This window comes from Nerophis lumbriciformis, linkage group LG19 (genome assembly GCF_033978685.3).
Source record: "Nerophis lumbriciformis linkage group LG19, RoL_Nlum_v2.1, whole genome shotgun sequence".
NCBI classification, from domain to species: Eukaryota; Metazoa; Chordata; class Actinopteri; order Syngnathiformes; family Syngnathidae; genus Nerophis; species Nerophis lumbriciformis.
Window position 1 is genome coordinate 19,500,975 of NC_084566.2, and position 20,607 is coordinate 19,521,581.

Sequence of the window (20,607 nt, forward strand, 5' to 3'; positions counted from 1 at the left end):
CCGGCTGGCCTGGGAACGCCTCGGGATCCCCCGGGAAGAGCTGGACGAAGTGGCTGGGGAGAGGGAAGTCTGGGCTTCCCTGCTTAGGCTGCTGCCCCTGCGACCCGACCTCGGATAAGCGGAAGAAGATGGATGGATGGATATAAGCCAAATTCCGACTTTATTCCAGGGGTAAAAATACCGTCTTATATTCGGCTCAATATGGTAATCAGATGCGTGCATTTGTTGTTTGTTGGTTGTTGTCCAATCACTGTCCACTGATCCCACAGCCAAAATGTTGTACAAGTTTTTTTAATATTCAAATTTGAACACATTTGAAAGACATTTTCTTTTGAAAAACTACACATTTACAAGCAATCGCAAGCTGTGAATGCGCTAAAACTGAAACAAACAGTACAGTCTTTAATCCTTCAAGTCATTAAGTTACTAACTGCTTTGAAAAAGCAAATCCATGCAAGTCAATTATCTAAAAAAAAAGAACTCAACAAAAACTGTGAGCTCACACATTATGGAACCACATGACACGGCACTAAAATGTCTCCAAAGAGAAAACAATTACTGGTGATTGTGACATCGTACATTACTAGTACTCACAAAAATAATTTACTTGAAAACAGACATGTCTCTGGATTAACTTTTTAATAACGTATTATCCACAAAGAAAGCCAACTTAAAGTACGTGTAACCGTGAGTGATACAATTAAATAAACTCAAAAGCAAACAACACAACACTAGTAACTCTCTTTAATGTTTTAGTTTTAGAACTACATGTTCATAATGCGTCAATTGTCTAAAATCCAGTCATTTTGAGTGTACTTCAATACTTTGTGTGTGTTTTACTGTCCTCATGACAAACAGTGGCCCTTCAGCGGTTGCGTCAGTCCAAACAATACAAAGCACATTGTGCGACTGAACACTCCTTACATGGCCATCATTTATTTATTCACTCAATTTTGTTGACCCACAAGGACAAGTAATAACTATTTCAATGTCTTATAGTTCTGGGATAAGAGACTCTGTCTAAATGTTATGAACTCTTACGTCAAGCTTCCCACAGCTGTTCTTTAGACTAGTATGCAGCCAAGTACTACAATACATTCTGTCTCAACTGCTGCAAAATGCATGTTTATCATGTCTTTTAGTGTTTGTGACAGAAATAAGTAGGTTTTGTGTCAAAAGTTGAGGTTAAAGCAAACATGGTTTAGTTTTGATGTTGTGATGACCCAATAAGGATCGCTTAAAAACCACTAGGCAGGGAAAAAAGTATTTCTTGATATGGAATGGTTTGGTTATATTTTAGTTTAAAGTTATCTTCATGGAGTCAGCCCCATTTAAGACTAAAAAGGTTTATTGATGTTAAACAGCTACTGGTTCTGGTTCTGGTCATCGTCGCAAATCTCAAGCGTGACAGGGTTTCCCACTGGCATGTAGTCGTACGTCTGAGTAGATATTTTGGTTTTAAAGCTCTGCTGCCCGCCTTCCACTCTCTGCACCTCGGAGCAGTAAGATGGCTTCACCTCCAGTTTTGCACGGCTCACTTGAATGGGGACTTGGCGTTCCGACGTGGACCCGCTTGCCTGGGGGGCGGTGGGTGAGAACAGGCTGCCGGAGAGATGCTCTCGGAAGCGGGTGAAGAAGCCGCCCCTCTGCCTTGGAGCCACCACAGGACGTCCCACATTGAGGAGTACCGGTTGTCCCACACTGGAGCCTCCGATCTCTCTCTGGAGGACCGCGATCTCACAAGGTTTCTCATCAGGACCGCAGCTGGTTGATCCGTAAGATTCTCCTTCCTCTGGGACATAATCCTCTAAGTCTTCCAGTGCTAAAACACGAGCCCCAGGTGTTGGCATCTTTGCTTCCTGTTTTCCGCAGTAATCAAATTCACTGTCCTCATCAGGTTCCCAGATGACGGTTTGTTGATCCTCCATGACTTGCCCTCCAGCTGTAAGAACCGATACTCCTGGTGGAGAATCAGAAGCTTCTAGGGGATGGGCCTGCTCTACTAGATTGTTGTTAGAATTGTTTGCATTCGGGTTTTCTGGTGGGGATCGTTTAGGTCTGGAAGGAGTGGTTGCGCGATCAGAGACCGCCGGCGACACGCCCCTCCTCCTTGACAATCGAGGAGATTTATTCACCTTGTACTCGATCACCTCTTCCACCTCAACCCAACTGGGCTCACTCTCCACAGTGGCGGCAGCACACGCCTCGGTACTCTGGGCCTCAGTGACATAGAAGGTCGGGATTGTGGGTTTCCTCGGTGGGGCCATCCTTCTTGTCCTGGTTGTGGAGGTTTCTGAGGTGGAAATTTCCGTGCGGTGAGCTCCAGCCACCATCAAGCCAGGGGACTTGTGCCTCCTCATACGGGGATTCTTCACCACTGTGGTTATAGTCTCCTCGCTGTTAATAGACCACGAGCACTGGCGTTACTGACATTATCCAATTCGATATTTTTTGTGGGTTGCATGCAGTTTTCACGGAGGGGGTCCAAGCCAGTATCACCAAAATGTGACGATACAGAAGCATGCAAAATTGCTACTCCCAAAAAAGGCATTCATCCGTGAATTCAGTGTGTTGAGTTGCAGCATCAGAGTTAGTGGTTATATTTGGCAGCACCTATCTTTTCATCAAGTAAGACTGTAAAAAAATTGAGGATGTTAAATCCATCATTAGAAGTTAAGACAGAGGGCCTGATCTACAAAGATCCAAATAATGTGCTAGATAGCATGTGAATTTTGTGCGCTATTAGTAGATGTGTTGCGTGTGATTTATTAAGACTGTACGATTGATAAGTGGTGCAGACCGCTGCTGCGTCTGGAGACAAGTCATTTTCCTCCACATGTATGGCATCATATGTTCCAACCTGTGGCATTTAGTCACATTGTTGACATGCAGCACACAAATATACAGTATTTTTCGGACAATAAGGCGCACTTAAAATCCTTTAATTTTCTCAAAACTCAACATTGCGCCTTATAACCCGGTGCGCCTAATGTATGGAATCATTTTTGTTGTGCTTACCGATCTCGAAGCTATTTTATTTGGTACATGGTGAAATGATAAGTGTGACCAGTAGATGGCAGTCACACATAAGAGATATGTGTAGGCTGCAATATGACTCAAGTAAACAACACCAACATTTTATATGTTCCATTGAAAACATTACACACAGCACTCAAAAATCTATCAAAATGTTTTAGTATGACTTTGGTAAGCTATGAAGCCGCACCGCTTGATGGATTGTACTGTATACGAGTATTATTATAGTGTGTGTATAAGGTAAGACATATTATCTGGCATTTTGACCAAAGAACCACCATCACATGTTATGTAGACCACAAGGAAGTGTTTTAAATGTAGAAAAAATAATAATAATAATATGACTCCTTTAATGCGCCCTATAATCCAGTGCGCCTTTTGTATGAAAATAAACCTGACTAGACCCACTCATCGACAGTGCGCTTTATAATCCGGTGGGCCCTTTGGTCCGGAAAATACGGTATTATGTACCACCTTTTCTGGGCTATATTGAAGCGCGATCTAGGCAACAGAATCAATATTTTTAGCACAGCAAAGTTGCGCTCTGGGAGGCGCTGTCGGGTTGTGATGGTGCGTCTGGAATGATCCAGATGCAAGAAGATGAAGAAAAAACAAATCAATTGGATAAGTTTAATCAGCCCCTTAAATGTGTCATATAATGATTTGTTTTACTGCATGTAAAATACTTCCTTGTGGTCTACATCAGTGTTTTTTAACCATAGGGCCAGGGCCCATTGTTGGGCCATGAGCGCCCCGAGAGGACCGTCCAAAAATATATATGTTTCTCAGCTGAGGTCCGTACGAGCCGCAGCAGTACTCAGTTATAATACACTTTCCCACCATTTGTGGCAGTAAAAATGGTCAAACCAGAGACGTGTATCAAACAAGAAGTCTAAAGCTAAAGTCAGAGCGGGCTTTTTAAGTGCAAAAATTATGACTAAAGTGGGGAAGATTTATTTTCACTGACCTTTTATTTTGGAAACATTATTTATTTAGTTAGAATGTATTCATTTTAACACTGTAATTGTATGTACATGTACGGTATGTACATTCTATTGCAGAATATTTGATTAGTATATAGTTTTAGGTTTTTATTTTTTAGGTTTATCCTGTGAAACTGTAAGTAGGTTAGATACAATTATTGAATACAATTAAAATCAAGAGTGAGATTTCTAATTCGTTGTTAATATTTGAGTGGGCACCAGGCCCCTCTGTAGTGGGAAAGTTAGGCCCCCGAGGTCAAAATGGTCAATAAACCCTGGTCTTCCTAACATGTAATGGTGGTTCTTTGGTCAACATTTGTCTTCAAGACGCTTTCTAGTTGTCTCTTTAAGATGCACCGTTTTATTTACACGTCTCCACTTTGACTGCTTCCGTAGCAAGTCTACTGACAGATATAAGTTAGAACTATACGCTACTTTGTATTAGAAATGGCAACAGCTGCGGATGCATGTGCATGTACGAGACAGTCTGCCGCACAACAAGAAGATAGAGGAAAAAGAAGAAACGTATTGACTACAAGGCAGACTCGCGCAAAGTTCTTTGGTTACAACTTTACCATATATGGTGACGTAACCAATTGGAAAAATGTCACTAATTGGGCAAATTCTAAACGGCTCGTTTTGAGGAAATATGAAAGAAAGCAAAATTACATTATAAATATTCGTGTAATGCCTCCATGGTTTGATTTCAAATGTTCGGGATTTATGCAGATACCAAATGCACAAAAACAAGTATCAATAGAGAGGAAAATGTTTTTTTGCATAACAGGTACCCTTTCAGTCATCCAGCAGTTATATAATTATAAAATGATATTGCTGAATAGATATAATTAATATTCTTATTTCTGACATTCCAAATATGTTGACACACACACACAGATAAAATATTTTGTCTCTCAATCGTCTTTCTTTGATCGCCTCCTTTGTCACAGCAATGTGTGCGTAACTGTGCCAGTCTGCAAGACCATTCCAGACGTGCTAAATATAACAAAAGCAAAACATCGGCTGCACATCCGGTTTAGTCTTGATGAATTACATTGCGAGTGCTAAATATATATATATATATATATATATATATATATATATATATATATATATATATATATATATATATATATATATATCAGCATGTATTCTGAATATACGTGAAAACAAAATTAAATTAAATTAATTGATTAAATTGATTACGCTGTCTATTTTTGTCATTTAAAAGATTCATTCGTCTGTTCAGCTTTGCATGCGCTATCAAGTTCGCACCCGTTTTAATATAAGCAATCCTTTAGTAGATCAGGCCCCAAGTGTTTTAACAGGCATAACTTATTTCTACATTTGTTGTTACTTAAAAACCTTAGGTTTTACAATGGCGGCAGCTTGACTCTGGATAGGATTATTTCCATGTCCGTTATTTTCTATAAGAAAACTGATTTGTTCCACTGATGTACAGTTAGTTTTTTTCATGACATGTCAAGGCAAAAAAAAAGAACACGCTCAAAGCAATGTACTTACATAATGATGGTTTTCTTTGGTATTTTTGTCTCTTGTTCAGTAACTGTAGGGTAAGCAGAGTGTACAACATGTTGACACCAACGTAAACCACAATAAACTGCATTAAGAAATTCAGTACGGGCAGGGTTCCTACCTTCAATAACAATGGCCTGCTCACCAGAGCCAGCAGCAGAAGGAAGGACTAAGTCTGCAGCACACCTGGCACTGCCAAGACGGTTAGACAACTAGAGCAGGAAATGAACATTTAGACACAATTATTTCCTGCTAGTGGACATAAAAATCTATTCATGTTTTTATATTAATAGTACACTTCTTATTTAGTGTTTTTGTGGACTCACCTCACACTCATAATGCCCCAGGTCCCGCTCTGTCAAGTTTTTGATCACCAAAACCACAACCCCACTGCGAAGCTCACTGTAGGTCTGATACTTTTCCTGGTCTGTCAGCAGCCTGCTGTCCTTGAACCATCTTATGCGACACACAAACAGATGTTTACATGTGAGCACTGGTAATCACCTGGATGGCAATGGAAGAGGGGTCACCTGATTTTAGGACTGGGGGCGCTCTGAATGACACAGGTGAACTGAGTGTCCTCACCAGCGACCAAGACAGCATTCCTCAATTTGTTCACAAAACGAGGAGGCACTATGGGCATAAAATAATGTATCACGAGCACAAATAACAATGTGGGGTTTTTTTGTGTTTAATTTGGGAGTGTGCTGCTCACCCTGAACAGTGATCTTGCCCAGAGTGCTGGCGTTGCCGGCTGAGCTTGTCGCAAAGCACATATACTGGCCCGAATCTTCTGCCGTCATGTTATCCAGAATGAGAGTGCAGGAGCCGTCGGGGTCCTCGATGATGATGTGATGAGGGTCTGCCTCCACCATGCGTCCATCTACCGCCAACCAATCAGCATAAGCATTGAGAACACTTTGCAGTTAAAGTCATGTGAGGGAGAAGCTGTAAAACGCTGTACCTTTGTACCAGGTGATGGTAGGTTTGGGTATTCCTGTGGCTTTGCACGCTAGTTTAACGGTCTGTCCGACTTCGGCTGTGCAGTTTGCCAGAATTTCCACAAAGTCAGGAGGACCTTCAAAATAAGCCGTTCAAGTGTTAGATAGGTGACACATAAGTGCAAACATTAAGTCTAATCAGTGTGTTTGATTGAAAAATCATGACCAGGTGGATCCTGACTGCCATACTTGTCTCCAATGGATATACAGTCATGGTCAAAAGTTTACATACACTTGTAAAGAACAGAATGTCATGGCTGTTTTGAGTTTCCAATAATTTCTACAACTCTTATTTTTTTGTGATAGAGTGATTGGAGCACATACTTGTTGGTCACAAAAGACATTCATGAAGTTTGGCTCTTTTATGAATTTATTATGGGTCTGCAACCCCCCGCGACCCTGAAAAGGGACAAGCGGTAAAAAATGGATGGATGGATGGATGGATACTGAACATGTGACCAAATCTGCTGTGTCAAAAGTATACATACAGCAATGTTAATATTTGGTTACATGTCCCTTGGCAAGGTTCACTGCAATACGGCGCTTTTGGTAGTCATCCACAGAACTTTCCTCCAGAAGGTCTTATCTTTGTCCATGTGATGTCAGATGAAACAAAAATTGAGCTGGTTGGCCACAATACCCAGCAATACGTTTAGAGGAGAAAAGGTGAGGCCTTTAATCCCAGGATCTCTGGGCCTGTTTTGCTGCCAATGGAACTGGTGCTTTACAGAGAGTAAATGAGACGATGAAAAAGGAGGACTACTCCAAATTCTTCAAAACAACCTAAAATCATCAGCCCTGAGGTTGGGTCTTGGGCGCAGTTGGGTGTTCAAAAACGACAATGACCCCAAACACACATCAAAAGTGGTAAAGGAATACCTAAATCAGGCTAGAATTAAGGTTTTAAATGGCCTTCCCAAAGTCCTGACTTATACCCCATTGGGAACATGTGGACAATACTTAAGAAACAAGTCCATGTCAGAAAACCAACAAATTTAGCTGAACTGCACCAATTTGGTCAAAAGGAGTAGTCAAAATTTCAACCAGAAGCTTGTGGATGGCTACCAAAAGCGCCTTATTGCAGTGAAACTTGCCAAGGGACATGTAACCAAATATTAACATTGGTGTATCTATACTTTTGACCCAGCAGATTTGGTCACATTTTCAGTAGACCCATAATAAATTCATAAAAGAACCAAACTTCATGAAGGTTTTTTGTGACCAACAAGTATGTAGAAAGAGTTGTAGAAAGTATTGGAAACTCAAGACAGCCATGACATTATGTTCTTTACAAGTGTATGTAAACTTTTGATCGCGACTGTATATACATATATATATCTATCCATCCATCCATCCATTTCCTACCGCTTGTCCCTTTTGGGGTCGCGGGGGGTGCTGGAGCCTATCTCAGCTGCATTCGGGCGGAAGGCGGTGTACATCCTGGACAAGTTTCCACCTCATCGCAGGCCAACACAGATAGACAGACAACATTCACACTCACATTCACACACGAGGGTCCATATATATATATATATATATATATATATATATATATACACCGGTATATATATATATATATATATATATATATATAAATATAAATATATATATATATATATATATATATATATATAAATATATATATATATATATATATATATATATATATATATATATATATATATATATATATATATATATACATATACATATACAGGTAAAAGCCAGTAAATTAGAATATTTTGAAAAACTTGATTTATTTCAGTAATTGCATTCAAAAGGTGTAACTTGTACATTATATTTATTCATTGCACACAGACTGATGCATTCAAATGTTTATTTCATTTAATTTTGACGATTTGAAGTGGCAACAAATGAAAATCCAAAATTCCGTGTGTCACAAAATTAGAATATTACTTAAGGCTAATACAAAAAAGGGATTTTTAGAAATGTTGGCCAACTGAAAAGTATGAAAATGAAAAATATGAGCATGTACAATACTCAATACTTGGAGCTCCTTTTGCCTCAATTACTGCGTTAATGCGGCGTGGCATGGAGTCGATGAGTTTCTGGCACTGCTCAGGTGTTATGAGAGCCCAGGTTGCTCTGATAGTGGCCTTCAACTCTTCTGCGTTTTTGGGTCTGGCATTCTGCATCTTCCTTTTCACAATACCCCACAGATTTTCTATGGGGCTAAGGTCAGGGGAGTTGGCGGGCCAATTTAGAACAGAAATACCATGGTCCGTAAACCAGGCATGGGTAGATTTTGCGCTGTGTGCAGGCGCCAAGTCCTGTTGGAACTTGAAATCTCCATCTCCATAGAGCAGGTCAGCAGCAGGAAGCATGAAGTGCTCTAAAACTTGCTGGTAGACGGCTGCGTTGACCCTGGATCTCAGGAAACAGAGTGGACCGACACCAGCAGATGACATGGCACCCCAAACCATCACCCAACCATGCAAATTTTGCATTTCCTTTGGAAATCGAGGTCCCAGAGTCTGGAGGAAGACAGGAGAGGCACAGGATCCACGTTGCCTGAAGTCTAGTGTAAAGTTTCCACCATCAGTGATGGTTTGGGGTGCCATGTCATCTGCTGGTGTCGGTCCACTCTGTTTCCTGAGATCCAGGGTCAACGCAGCCGTCTACCAGCAAGTTTTAGAGCACTTCATGCTTCCTGCTGCTGACCTGCTCTATGGAGATGGAGATTTCAAGTTCCAACAGGACTTGGCGCCTGCACACAGCGCAAAATCTGCCCGTGCCTGGTTTACGGACCATGGTATTTCTGTTCTAAATTGGCCCGCCAACTCCCCTGACCTTAGCCCCATAGAAAATCTGTGGGGTATTGTGAAAAGGAAGATGCAGATTGCCAGACCCAAAAACGCAGAAGAGTTGAAGGCCACTATCAGAGCAACCTGGGCTCTCATAACACCTGAGCAGTGCCAGAAACTCGTCGACTCCATGCCACGCCGCATTAACGCAGTAATTGAGGCAAAAGGAGCTCCAACCAAGTATTGAGTATTGTACATGGTCATATTTTTCATTTTCATACTTTTCAGTTGGCCAACATTTCTAAAAATCCCTTTTTTGTATTAGCCTTAAGTAATATTCTAATTTTGTGACACGCGGAATTTTGGATTTTCATTTGTTGCCACTTCAAATCATCAAAATTAAATGAAATAAACATTTGAATGCATCAGTCTGTGTGCAATGAATAAATATAATGTACAAGTTACACCTTTTGAATGCAATTACTGAAATAAATCAAGTTTTTCAAAATATTCTAATTTACTGGCTTTTACCTGTATATATTCCGAGCGCAATGATGTGTCATCATCGATGGGAAAATGCATTTTTAGACAATATGATTTGCCTGAGCGGCTAGGATACACAGAGAGTAACAAGCAGTAGAAAATGGATTACTAAGGACAGATTTAAAAAAAGATAATAAAAAATAAATAAATAAATAAAAGTTTTTTTTAAACTTGGGACTTTCTGCGGGCTGGATTTTGGACGCTGGGGGGGCTGTAGTTTGGGGACCCCTGGCCTACAATGTTTAACTTTTATAAACGACTTTCCTGAAAAACAAAGAAAGACCAACTATGTGTGCTTATTGGAGGACTAAAGATGCATCACATTATTAACTGTACCCACTTGGCATCCATTGCACAGGTCACCCGGAGGGGTCGCCATATCTGCGGTCCCTCCCAAAGTTTGTTCTTGCTTGGATGTGGGATCAGAACCGAGGATGTCGTTGGGGTTTGTAAAGAACTTTGAGGCGTTTGTGATTAAGGGCTATATAAATAAACTTTGATTGATTGATCGATCATTTTCCTGATATCGGATCGATATTCATTTGGGGCAGCCCTAATTAAGTCAGCCCTACATGACTCCAATGCACCTAAATGGCAACAGCTATAAGTGAAAATAACATGCTCAATCTGCACCAACATCGTATGGCTTATTGCTTAAATAAAAACATTCCTAATACAAATACAGCCATTTAAAATGTATTAAACACATTTGGTAGGATAATGTTTGGTCCTACTCACTCCAGGCAGTCATGGTGTATCTCTGTTGAAGTTCTCTGAGGTCTCTCAACCACGAGTTTTTGATGGTAACGGTTCGGGCCTGCATGGTGTATTTCCTCACAGAATCCTCACGTTCATGCCAGATCTCGAAAGCACGATCGTCACCCTCCACGATCTCGTTCACGTCAATGTTGTTCAGCTGCAGGCAAGGAGATCACGACGGATCAGATGATATGAATCTTGTTTTCATATGTTAAATCTTACCTTCATCATGTTCTTAAAGACATATGTTTGTGTGTCAATGTTGCTGTCTCTTTTGGATTTGCAGATGATGCAGTAGTTCTTGAAGAGGAAGACGTGGCGGTGGTGACCTCGAGAAGATGTTCTTATCCCAGGAGCGCCCTCCCACACTTGGAAAGGTCCCTAGTGCCAAAGAAATGATAAGTGCAAGATCCCAAATAAAGAGTGCGATGTCCTCTCGCATCTACCTGTCTGAGAGGCTCTCCTAACGCTTCAAGGGTGGCGGGGTAGTTTTCAATCATGGAGACGTGATGCGTGTTCTCAGATCGTTGAGGAAGCGCAGACACCATGGCGTATGCTTCCTCCAGGAGGCAGCAGTTCTGGCCATTTCTTGCCTTGTTTCGAATGAGCTCCTGGTGAGATGGCAGGTTTTTGTTAGAATTGCGGACATACAATAACTCAAAAGACAAGTGTATCACCTTGAGGAAGACTTTATACTTCTGAATCCTCTCCAGAGGCTGCTGGAGGTATGTGTTGATGCTGCGTACAGGCTGGTCGGCAGTGGCTTGTTCCTTTCCCATGTACTCCTTCAATACAAGGTTAATATTTCAATTACTCCAGCAAGGGCTAAAATACCATAAATGTTCTATTTTATTTACCAACACCACAAAGAGGAATGGGAGTTAATGTAAAGCAGATAAGAGCGAGGAGGTTATTTTCTTCCTTAAAGGAGACTTGTGATACATTTGGTTTTTTCTAATTTATAAATGTTGTTACCATGTTGGGTACTCATGTTAAACAATGCCAAAGTGCCAAATCATAAGGTTCGCTTGCACGCAGTTTTGGATGCCTCTGTTTGCAGGGTTCTGCAGTCGGTCTCCATTTTGATGTCACAGCTAGCTTGGATGTGCTTATTTGGACATTAAAAGTCTCGCTCTCAGCCAGAGGCGGAGGAGCTCCACCCCCTCTGATTCAGGCCATGGGGAAACACAATAAAAGGTAATATGAAGTATTGTTTTCATATCATTTTGGCATGCACATACTGACAGACGTGCGATATGCAGTGACATAAATGCTGGTAAAAGCAGCTTTTTTATGCAGGTCTGAATCAATCACAGAGTGCAGGTGTACCTAATGTATTGACCAGATTAATCTATTTAATGCTTATGAAGTTTATTTTCCACCATGTCTGTAAAAAAATAGCAGTGACAACTTTAAAATATATATTTAAAAAGTTAGACATTTTCAAAAGATAAATTATGATAGTTTTAGAAAAGCTGGGGCATGGTTTTATTCGCAATCTGGGAACGCCTCAAAAGACTGACTCAAAAATGGGCTATATAAAAATGTGCGCAAAATCTACACTTTTTATAGTACATATTATTCAGACCACAAGGACATGTTTTAAATGCAGATCAAATCAACATAAATCCCTTAGAACAATAATTTGGAGTGCATGAGAAAATGGAAAACATTTTTTGACAACATGGTGATTTAGTCTACAGTATTGCCTAATGCAGCAGCGACAGAACCAATGCGCAAACTCCTCATTCAGCATTAATACCATTGATGAGTTCATTGTAAACAATAATAAAGCAAGTGGAACACGCATGAGTTTTACACCCACTGCTAAAGAGCACAAATGGCATTTTAAAGCGCGTGCAGAGAAGTAGATAAGGTTTCTGGACGCTGCATGATAATTCAAATTCAGCTACTGCCATCTTTTTGGGAGTTGATTAAATACGAACTCCAAGAAGAAGTGCCTACAGTCACAGGTGTTAATCTAAACATTACTGTAGTTAGAGCCACTTAGTGTTATTTTTTTGCAGCAGTCAACTAAAGGAGGATGTGCGGTTCACTGAATAGAGGCTTTAATTGAGCATTTATGGTAACACTAAGAAGAGCAGTGATACCTTGAAGAAGTGGTGCACTGTTTTGTCACTGACGGCACACTCAGCCTGGCTCTGGCCTACAAGATATTGGAGGTACTTCTCAAAGCCCTCCTTGTTCTTCAGGAAGCACATGGCCACGTCATCGTCTGTGTCACAGTCGCTCAACTTGGGAAGGAAAGCCCTGAAATAAACGTATAGAGAGTCACTTCCACAGTGCTAAGTGTAAGATAAGCTGGTCATCAAGAGGTGAACACACTTGTTGTGGAACTCCTTAATGTCCTCAATGTTTCTAAATATGGACTCTTTCTGGCTGCTGACGTCAGCTGGTGCATCCGGGCTGTCGGCGTGCCTCAGGTGATGACCTGTGAAGAAGCCTATCTCTTTGACAAACTCGGATTCACCGCCGATCAAGTCCTGGATCAGTTGGCTAAAGATGGCAAAGAAAAGAGAAACATGCTGCTTAAGATGATTCCGCTACTTTTTTTAATGCATAAAAGTGTTTGACGTACAATAACTTCTTCTTGTATTCTCCCTCAGACACCTCTTCAACACTTGCCTCTGGAATGTCGCCTGCATCTGCAGACAGCTACAAGAACGCATGGACTTTAGAACCTTGACCGCCTCACCAATGTGTTTTACAATGCTATGCAGGCGTACTTTAAATTTTTTGTCCAGGTAGGCGGGTGACACCCAGCCTTGGCGGGATGGTGTCGTCTTGGTGGGTTTGGTCCGTACCAACCACTTGAGCGGGTGAGCCGAGTCCAAAACCTCTACATACTGTCCTTCCTTCAGGGAAATAGACTCTTTGCTTGCCACAGTGGGGTCGTAGTTGGCTGTCGCTACATAGATATCAAACATCTACACACACAGTCACAGTCTTTTAGTGTTTCAGTTTCAGGAACGTACCATTTCGGCACATACAGTTATACATACACTTGTAAAGAACAGAATGTCATGGCTGTCTTGAGTTCCCTATAATTTCTACAACTCTTATTTTTTTGTGATAGAGTGATTGGAGCACATACTTGTTGGTCACAAAAAACATTCATGAAGTTTGGTTCTTTTATGAATTTATTATGGGTCTACTGAAAATGTGACCAAATCTGCAGGGTCAAAAGTATACATACAGCAATGTTAATATTTGGTTACATGTCCCTTGGCAAGTTTCACTGCAATAAGGCGCTTTTGGTAGCCATCCACAAGCTTCTGGTTGAATTTTTGACCACTCCTCTTGACAAAATTGGTGCAGTTCAGCTAAATTTGTTGGTTTTCTGACATGGACTTGACATCACATGGACAAAGATAAGATCTTCTGGATGAAAGTTCTATGGTCAGATGAAACAAAAATTGAGCTGTTTGGCCACAATACCCAGCAATATGTTTAATCCCAGAAACACCAAGCCTACCGTCAAGCATGGTGGTGGTAGTATTATGCTCTGGGTCTGTTTTGCTGCCAATGGAACTGGTGCTTTACAGAGAGTAAATGGGACAGTGAAAAAGGAGGATTACCTCCAAATACTTCAGGACAACCGAAAATCATCAGCCCGGAGATTGGGTCTTGGGCTCAGTTAGGTGTTCCAACAGGACAATGACCCCAACCACACGTCAAATGTGGTAAAGGAATGGCTAAATCAGGCTAGAATCAAGGTTTTAGAATGGCCTTCCCAGAGTCCTGACTTAAACGAGTGGACAATGCTGAAGAAACAAGTCCATGTTAAAAAAACAAAAAAACAAATTTACCGGTAGCTGAACTGCACCAATTTTGTCAAAATGAGTGGTCAAAAATTAAACCAGAAGCTTGTGAATGGCTACCAAAAGCACCTTATTGCAGTGAAACTTGCCAAGGGACATGTAACCAAATATTAACATTGCTGTATGTATACTTTTGACCCAGCAGATTTGGTCACATTTTCAGTAGACCCATAATAAATTCATAAAAGAACCAAACTTCATGAATGTTTTTTGTGACCAACAAGTATGTGCTCCAATCACTCTATCACAAAAAAAATAAGAGTTGTAGAAATTGTTGGAAACTCAAGACAGCCATGACATTATGTTCTGTACAAGTGTACGTAAACTTTTGATCGCGACTGTACATGCAGTGTCTTACCTCTCCCCTGGCATCCCCTTCATCAGATTCAGAGGAGGAGTCCGCCACAAGGGAGGGGGGACGAGAGCGGCCGTGATGAGGTGACGCCGAAGGTGTCTTGGTCTCGTCGTCGCTGTCAGCGCCTGGCACTCGCAATGAAGCTGGGGCAGCAACACAGGAAGGGGATCAAGTGGTGTAATCAAAATGCAGGTCGAATGTGTCGCTATTATGTTGGATGTGTTAGCAGTTTAGTTGCTAGTAAGTTGACACGAGTAACATATTTTCATGCTAATTGACTTGCTAATGAACGTAACGCTAACACTACAATATACTGTACTGTATTAACCTTAATACAAAACGACCAAACACTGCGTAGACCTTAATATAAAACACCTCGTTCAAGAGCATGCGGTCATCGTGTTTTGACTTTATAGCGCAATGTCACTGGTGTGTGTGAGTGACAGGAAAAAAAGCTCTGTCACGCTATGTATGTGTATATATATATACATACATATATAGACACATAAATATACACATGTGTATATTTATATATGTGTATATACATATATATATATTTATATACATACATATATATATATATTTATTTATATATATACATATATATACATACATTATATATATACTGTACATATATACACATACATTTATATATATACATACATATATATATATATGCATATATATACACATACATATATAAATATATATATATACACACATACATATATACTGTATATACATACATACACATACATATACACATATATATGTACATATATATAAATACATATATATGTGTGTGTGTATATATGTATGTATATATACACAGACATATATATATTGAAAAATATATAATTTAAATATATACTGTACATATGTATGTGTATATGTAAACACATATATATATATTTAAAAAAATTATAATTTAGTTATATACTATATATTTGATAAATATATACATTTAAAATACAGTATTGATATGAATATAAAAATACTGAAGCACAAAAGTCAATATAATATACTTCACTGTTATAGTTTGTTAGTATTTCAGTGACTGCATTGTTTTAGTAATAAACAACGACCAGTACAAGTTACAGTATTAATAATACAACAACAAAAAGCTGCCAATTTGAGATGGGAGAGAGTGTTGTTATAGCCTAGAGCACTATATTTGATTCTAAGAAAATAGGATGACAGTTTTTAAGAAGTCATCACCGCTTCATCAATAATCATGAACAAATGGATGCATGTGGAATACATACTGGTAGTTTTGGGCCAAGATTTCATCCACTGGAGCACTTCCTGATTCTGTGTGCTGTCTGAATAACAGATTGGTGGATCGGATGAGCATTTTATGGGCTGTATTAATAAAGTGATGGTTGAATATAGAGTAAGTGATGATGTATGGATGAAGCTATACTAGTTTTAAACACATGAACAATACGTGCAGTCAACACAAGCGCTAACACAGAGCATTTTAAGTATCATTTTTAACACTCAAGAATTGACTTTTGCAATTCTTGATTTGATCAAACGGATGGGCTTTTATAAACAACACAATTTTAATGATTGGCTAGTATCAAAGCTTAGGTTCACACAGGCGGGAAATTACAAAAAAATATCATGAAATTTAATCTTATTACTATTTATGTCCATTGTTTGAACTGCATAGGCAGAATGGTCCATGACAAACAAACTTACCTTGGGTGATCTTGGCTGATACCATTTCAGTAATCTGGGAGGTGAGTTTCATGAGGAATTCCTCTGAACCGACCTCTCCTAAGTAGGGCATTTTACTCTCTTGAGGCAGTACACAAGACAAAAACTATGTTAGCCATGAAGTACTTACAGTGATACTAAAAAAACGGTTATTTATCACCTTGTTCCCTGTTTGCATCCTCCTTTGGTGGACTGACTTTAATCCCAAGAACTCTAATGATTGGAATAAAATGAAATGTTACCAATACAAAAACAAACAAAAAACATTGACTTTAACAATGGCTGTAGGCAAACTATTTTGAATAACTTCACAAGACAACAGGAGTATGATGCCGGTTGTGCCTTTTAACGTTTTGTGTGACACTTGTGCATGTTACACTTCCCTATTTGATGTATCTTGCAGCACAGCAACTTGATCTACCTTTAATGCACTTAAAAATCTTGGTTGAGCTACTCAGTTGTTGGTTTGAAACTCATGCGTGTTACACTTGTCATACAGCAACAGCTGTGGCTGTAGGCAACCTCATGTTGTAGCGCCACATTTGAAATATCTTGCAGTGTCCATTAGCCTTAAAATGTTGGACGTGATACTCATTTGTTGGTGTGAAACTGCAACAGCTGTGGCAGTAGACGACCCCCTGCTGCAGGTCTTATTAGCCCCACATTTGAAGTATATTGCAGCATCTAGCAATGTTATCTACCTTTGCATGCACTTTAAAATGTTGGATGTGCTACCCAGTTGTTGGTGTAATACTCTTTGTGTGTTACACTTGCCATACTGCAGCAACTGTGGCTGTAGGAAAACTCTTGTCATTTTAATCAACTCCACATTACAAATAGCATGCAGCATCCAGCAACTTTATCTAACTGTGGATGCACTTTTAAAATGTTGGTTGTGCTACTCAAATGTTGGTCTGAAACACAGATGTGTTACACCTGCCATACTGCAACAGTTGTGGCTGTAGGCAACATCTTTTTGTAGTTCAGTTTGTAGTTCCACATTAGAAGTATTATGCAGCGACCAACAACTTTATCTACCTTTGCATGCACTTTAAAAGGTTGTTTATGCTAATAAGTTGTTAGTGTAAAACTCATACATTTTACTTGTCATGATACATTTAAAGTATCGTGCAGTGTCCAGCAAATTTATCTACCCTTGCATGCACTTTAAAATGTTGGTTTTGCTACTCAGCTGTTGGGTGCGTGTATATGGCGTATATGTGTAGCATACACGTATAATGACTAAAACCTTGTCTTGTAGTTTCATATTTTTTTATGTGTTTTGCAATGTTTTTAAACTGTTTTCATAATATGTAGTGTTTTGTGTGGACCCCAGTAAGACTAGCTGACTGCAATAGCATAGGCTAATGGGGATCCTTTTCAAATAAACAAATAAACATCTTGTATATGTACAATTTATGTCATTTCTGTGACATGTATAAAACTTACTCTGAGGGTTTGGTCTCTTTCTTTTGTGGTGGAGCTGAAAGAAGGGGAGAAAATATACATATTCTAACTACAAATCATGACAGTAATAAACACCAAAAGGTGACCACAGCGTTAATATAAAGAGTGTAAGAATTTGATTAGTTGTTACTTACTGTCATCCACCTCGAGGTGAGCGGTACAGATGGACTGTCCCGCCTTATTAGTGGCAATGCATGTATAGGCACCGGTGTACTCTGTTCCCACATCCATCAAGATGAGGCTATGCTGGCGTCCTGAGCTTGCTATTTTGTATCCCTTGGTGTCGGTCTTGATCCACAGCACGTCTTCCAGCGACTCCTCCTTTAGCCAAGAGACCATCGGAGTGGGAGACCCTAAAGCAGTATTTAACAGTGTTAAAATGAATTAGGTCATCTTGAAAGATAAGTACGTTTGGTGAGCAAACCTTCCACTTTGACAGATAATGTGATGCTGGCTCCTTGTTTCACTTTTCTGTTGCTGAACCTTTCCAGGAAACGTGGTGGCACCAATGACTCACGGGAGTCTATGAGAAAAAAAGTGCTCAATCCCAGTCACATTAGAACCGTATGTTTGAGAGAAAGAAGCCCAAATTACCTTTCTGATCTTGTGGTAGGATCTCCCCTGGGTCTGTAAACAGTGAAGTCAAATTAATTTGCATTGCACAGTGTTTGTGAGGTGATATATTTTCTGGCATACGCACTCAGAACTATGAGTCGGGCAGAGGAGTAAGCAGAACCCGCTGCATTACTGATGTAAGCAGAGTACTCCCCCATGTCGTCTTTCTTCACCTCCAGGATCTCTAAGGCATGAACGTCCTGCTGGGCTAACAACGACACCCGTTCCGAGGCCCGCAGGGGTTGGCCTTCTTTGAACCAATAAACCCTTGGTTTGGGGAAACCTGGAAACAAAACTTCTGTGTTTGAATTTTGACGATTTTTGGTTTAGAAATTTACAGCATGCATACCTTTTACTCTGAGCTGCATCCTAGCTATAGGTGAACCTGGACTGGCATGAACATCGTGAAGTTCCTCCACGATTTGTGGCAGCTGATCATCTTCTGTTACAGACTCAAAGGTCTCAGTCTCCCTGGAAGGGAAAGGGAGAATATTGCATTGCTCAACAATACATTTTAATGTATATTTTGGTGATAAACTGCTTTACCTGGACAGGTAGCCCTTGGCGCTGATGTAAGATGACGTTTCAGTGGCAGCATCAGCAGCGGTGTCATAATCAGAGCTGCAAGACACTGATGGAGCGTATGATCACTTGTGAGCAGCATGGAGGTCAAAGCCTATCATGACCAAGAACTAATTGGCTGGGCATCCACTGACCTACTCTGTGTGATGTACTGCATCAACCCAAATATAAGTCAACACTGAATAAAACACCACCCCAAATTTTGGGGGGAAAAATATATATTTTTTTACATTCATCATAATTCTTTGTTAATTTCTTAGCTGATCATCAGCTTTGTGAAACTCTGCTATATTGATCATCATCATATTGAAATTAGCATCATAAGTCATGTCAGAATGGACCCCACTGTTGAATGTTTTAAGACTAGTCTTAAAACCCACTTTTAGTTTCTGGCTTTTAAGTCGTGTGGTCATTTGTGTATTTTATTGTTTTATTCTATTTTATTTGTTTTGACTTATTTTGGTGTTTTTATTGTAATTATTATACTTTTTGTATTATTTTATTTTTTTATTGATTTTCCTATTTTATCCATTGTTATTTTAAATGATTTTAATTTAACTACTTTTTATTGTTTGTTTTATGTGCCGCACTCTTGACAGAGTTTTGTTGTTAATAGTGCTATATAAATAATGTGGATTGGATTGGAAAAAGCGACGAACCGAAATTTCGGATACCAAAAATGTTTGGCCGAAAATAGCCCAAATTTGCATTTTCGGATTTCGTCCAAATTACTTTTATCACTAAAACAGTACCGTACTCCTTAAAGAGGATGTTGTGATGACGTAAGCAAGAAGCACACTGCGCTCTAGAACTATCTAGAGGGCAGTGAGCAGCTGCTGGTCTTTCAAGGAGCAGAAGCGTGAGCGAGTGTGCCCATCTGAGTGCTTTGGGACTGTGGAGGCACACAGCAGCCCTCACTGCTTGCCGAGGACACTGTAAAGTGTCTCCGAACATGAGTCCAGTCTCCAATAACACCAGGAAATAGATGCTAGATTTGTCACTAGTCGTTTTCATACAAAGAAAAAGTCACCACAAGGATTGGAAAAGTCTCTTTAAAAATGCTCCGCGGTAGTGTTTGTTTCAAAATTGCTGATTTGCTCATTTTGCTGTCACTTAAGAAGGGATTCAGCCTCAGACAGATCATCCAATCATCTTGCGGAATGCCTAGTGCCCAGGCCAGCCGAGGCCAGCCCACAGTCCATCCACTTCCAAAAAAGCTGAGCTGCTGAGTATTTGGCCTATCCATTATATTATTATCATTATAAAATATATCAAAATATATTTTTTCTATTTTATGTTGTTGGGATACCAGTGGTAAATACATATTTTCATAATTATATGATTGTTTTATTCTTTGAATGATAAATGCATTGATTTTAGTGAGGTTCATAGTATACAGTC

General features: G+C 39.8%; 1 protein-coding gene across 1 annotated transcript in view; it reads right to left on the minus strand.

The window, feature by feature from the left end:
- Nucleotides 1-1,364: 1,364 nt before the first annotated feature.
- The window catches only part of obscnb (obscurin, cytoskeletal calmodulin and titin-interacting RhoGEF b), a 98,529-nt gene continuing 79,286 nt past the window's right edge, over nucleotides 1,365-20,607 (minus strand). The window contains exons 62-87 of the mRNA XM_061979388.2: nucleotides 19,171-19,255; nucleotides 18,974-19,095; nucleotides 18,710-18,907; nucleotides 18,604-18,636; nucleotides 18,434-18,532; nucleotides 18,144-18,362; nucleotides 17,992-18,025; nucleotides 16,703-16,755; nucleotides 16,525-16,623; nucleotides 16,086-16,142; nucleotides 14,824-14,963; nucleotides 13,371-13,571; nucleotides 13,223-13,299; nucleotides 12,970-13,140; nucleotides 12,735-12,894; nucleotides 11,301-11,408; nucleotides 11,070-11,234; nucleotides 10,846-11,004; nucleotides 10,603-10,780; nucleotides 6,520-6,633; nucleotides 6,271-6,438; nucleotides 6,086-6,188; nucleotides 5,882-6,011; nucleotides 5,677-5,767; nucleotides 5,544-5,586; nucleotides 1,365-2,397 (exon numbers count right to left, since the gene is read on the minus strand). Coding sequence (XP_061835372.2) covers nucleotides 1,365-2,397; nucleotides 5,544-5,586; nucleotides 5,677-5,767; nucleotides 5,882-6,011; nucleotides 6,086-6,188; nucleotides 6,271-6,438; nucleotides 6,520-6,633; nucleotides 10,603-10,780; nucleotides 10,846-11,004; nucleotides 11,070-11,234; nucleotides 11,301-11,408; nucleotides 12,735-12,894; nucleotides 12,970-13,140; nucleotides 13,223-13,299; nucleotides 13,371-13,571; nucleotides 14,824-14,963; nucleotides 16,086-16,142; nucleotides 16,525-16,623; nucleotides 16,703-16,755; nucleotides 17,992-18,025; nucleotides 18,144-18,362; nucleotides 18,434-18,532; nucleotides 18,604-18,636; nucleotides 18,710-18,907; nucleotides 18,974-19,095; nucleotides 19,171-19,255 — 4,040 coding nt within the window. The remainder of the gene's footprint in view (nucleotides 2,398-5,543; nucleotides 5,587-5,676; nucleotides 5,768-5,881; nucleotides 6,012-6,085; nucleotides 6,189-6,270; nucleotides 6,439-6,519; nucleotides 6,634-10,602; nucleotides 10,781-10,845; nucleotides 11,005-11,069; nucleotides 11,235-11,300; nucleotides 11,409-12,734; nucleotides 12,895-12,969; nucleotides 13,141-13,222; nucleotides 13,300-13,370; nucleotides 13,572-14,823; nucleotides 14,964-16,085; nucleotides 16,143-16,524; nucleotides 16,624-16,702; nucleotides 16,756-17,991; nucleotides 18,026-18,143; nucleotides 18,363-18,433; nucleotides 18,533-18,603; nucleotides 18,637-18,709; nucleotides 18,908-18,973; nucleotides 19,096-19,170; nucleotides 19,256-20,607) is intronic.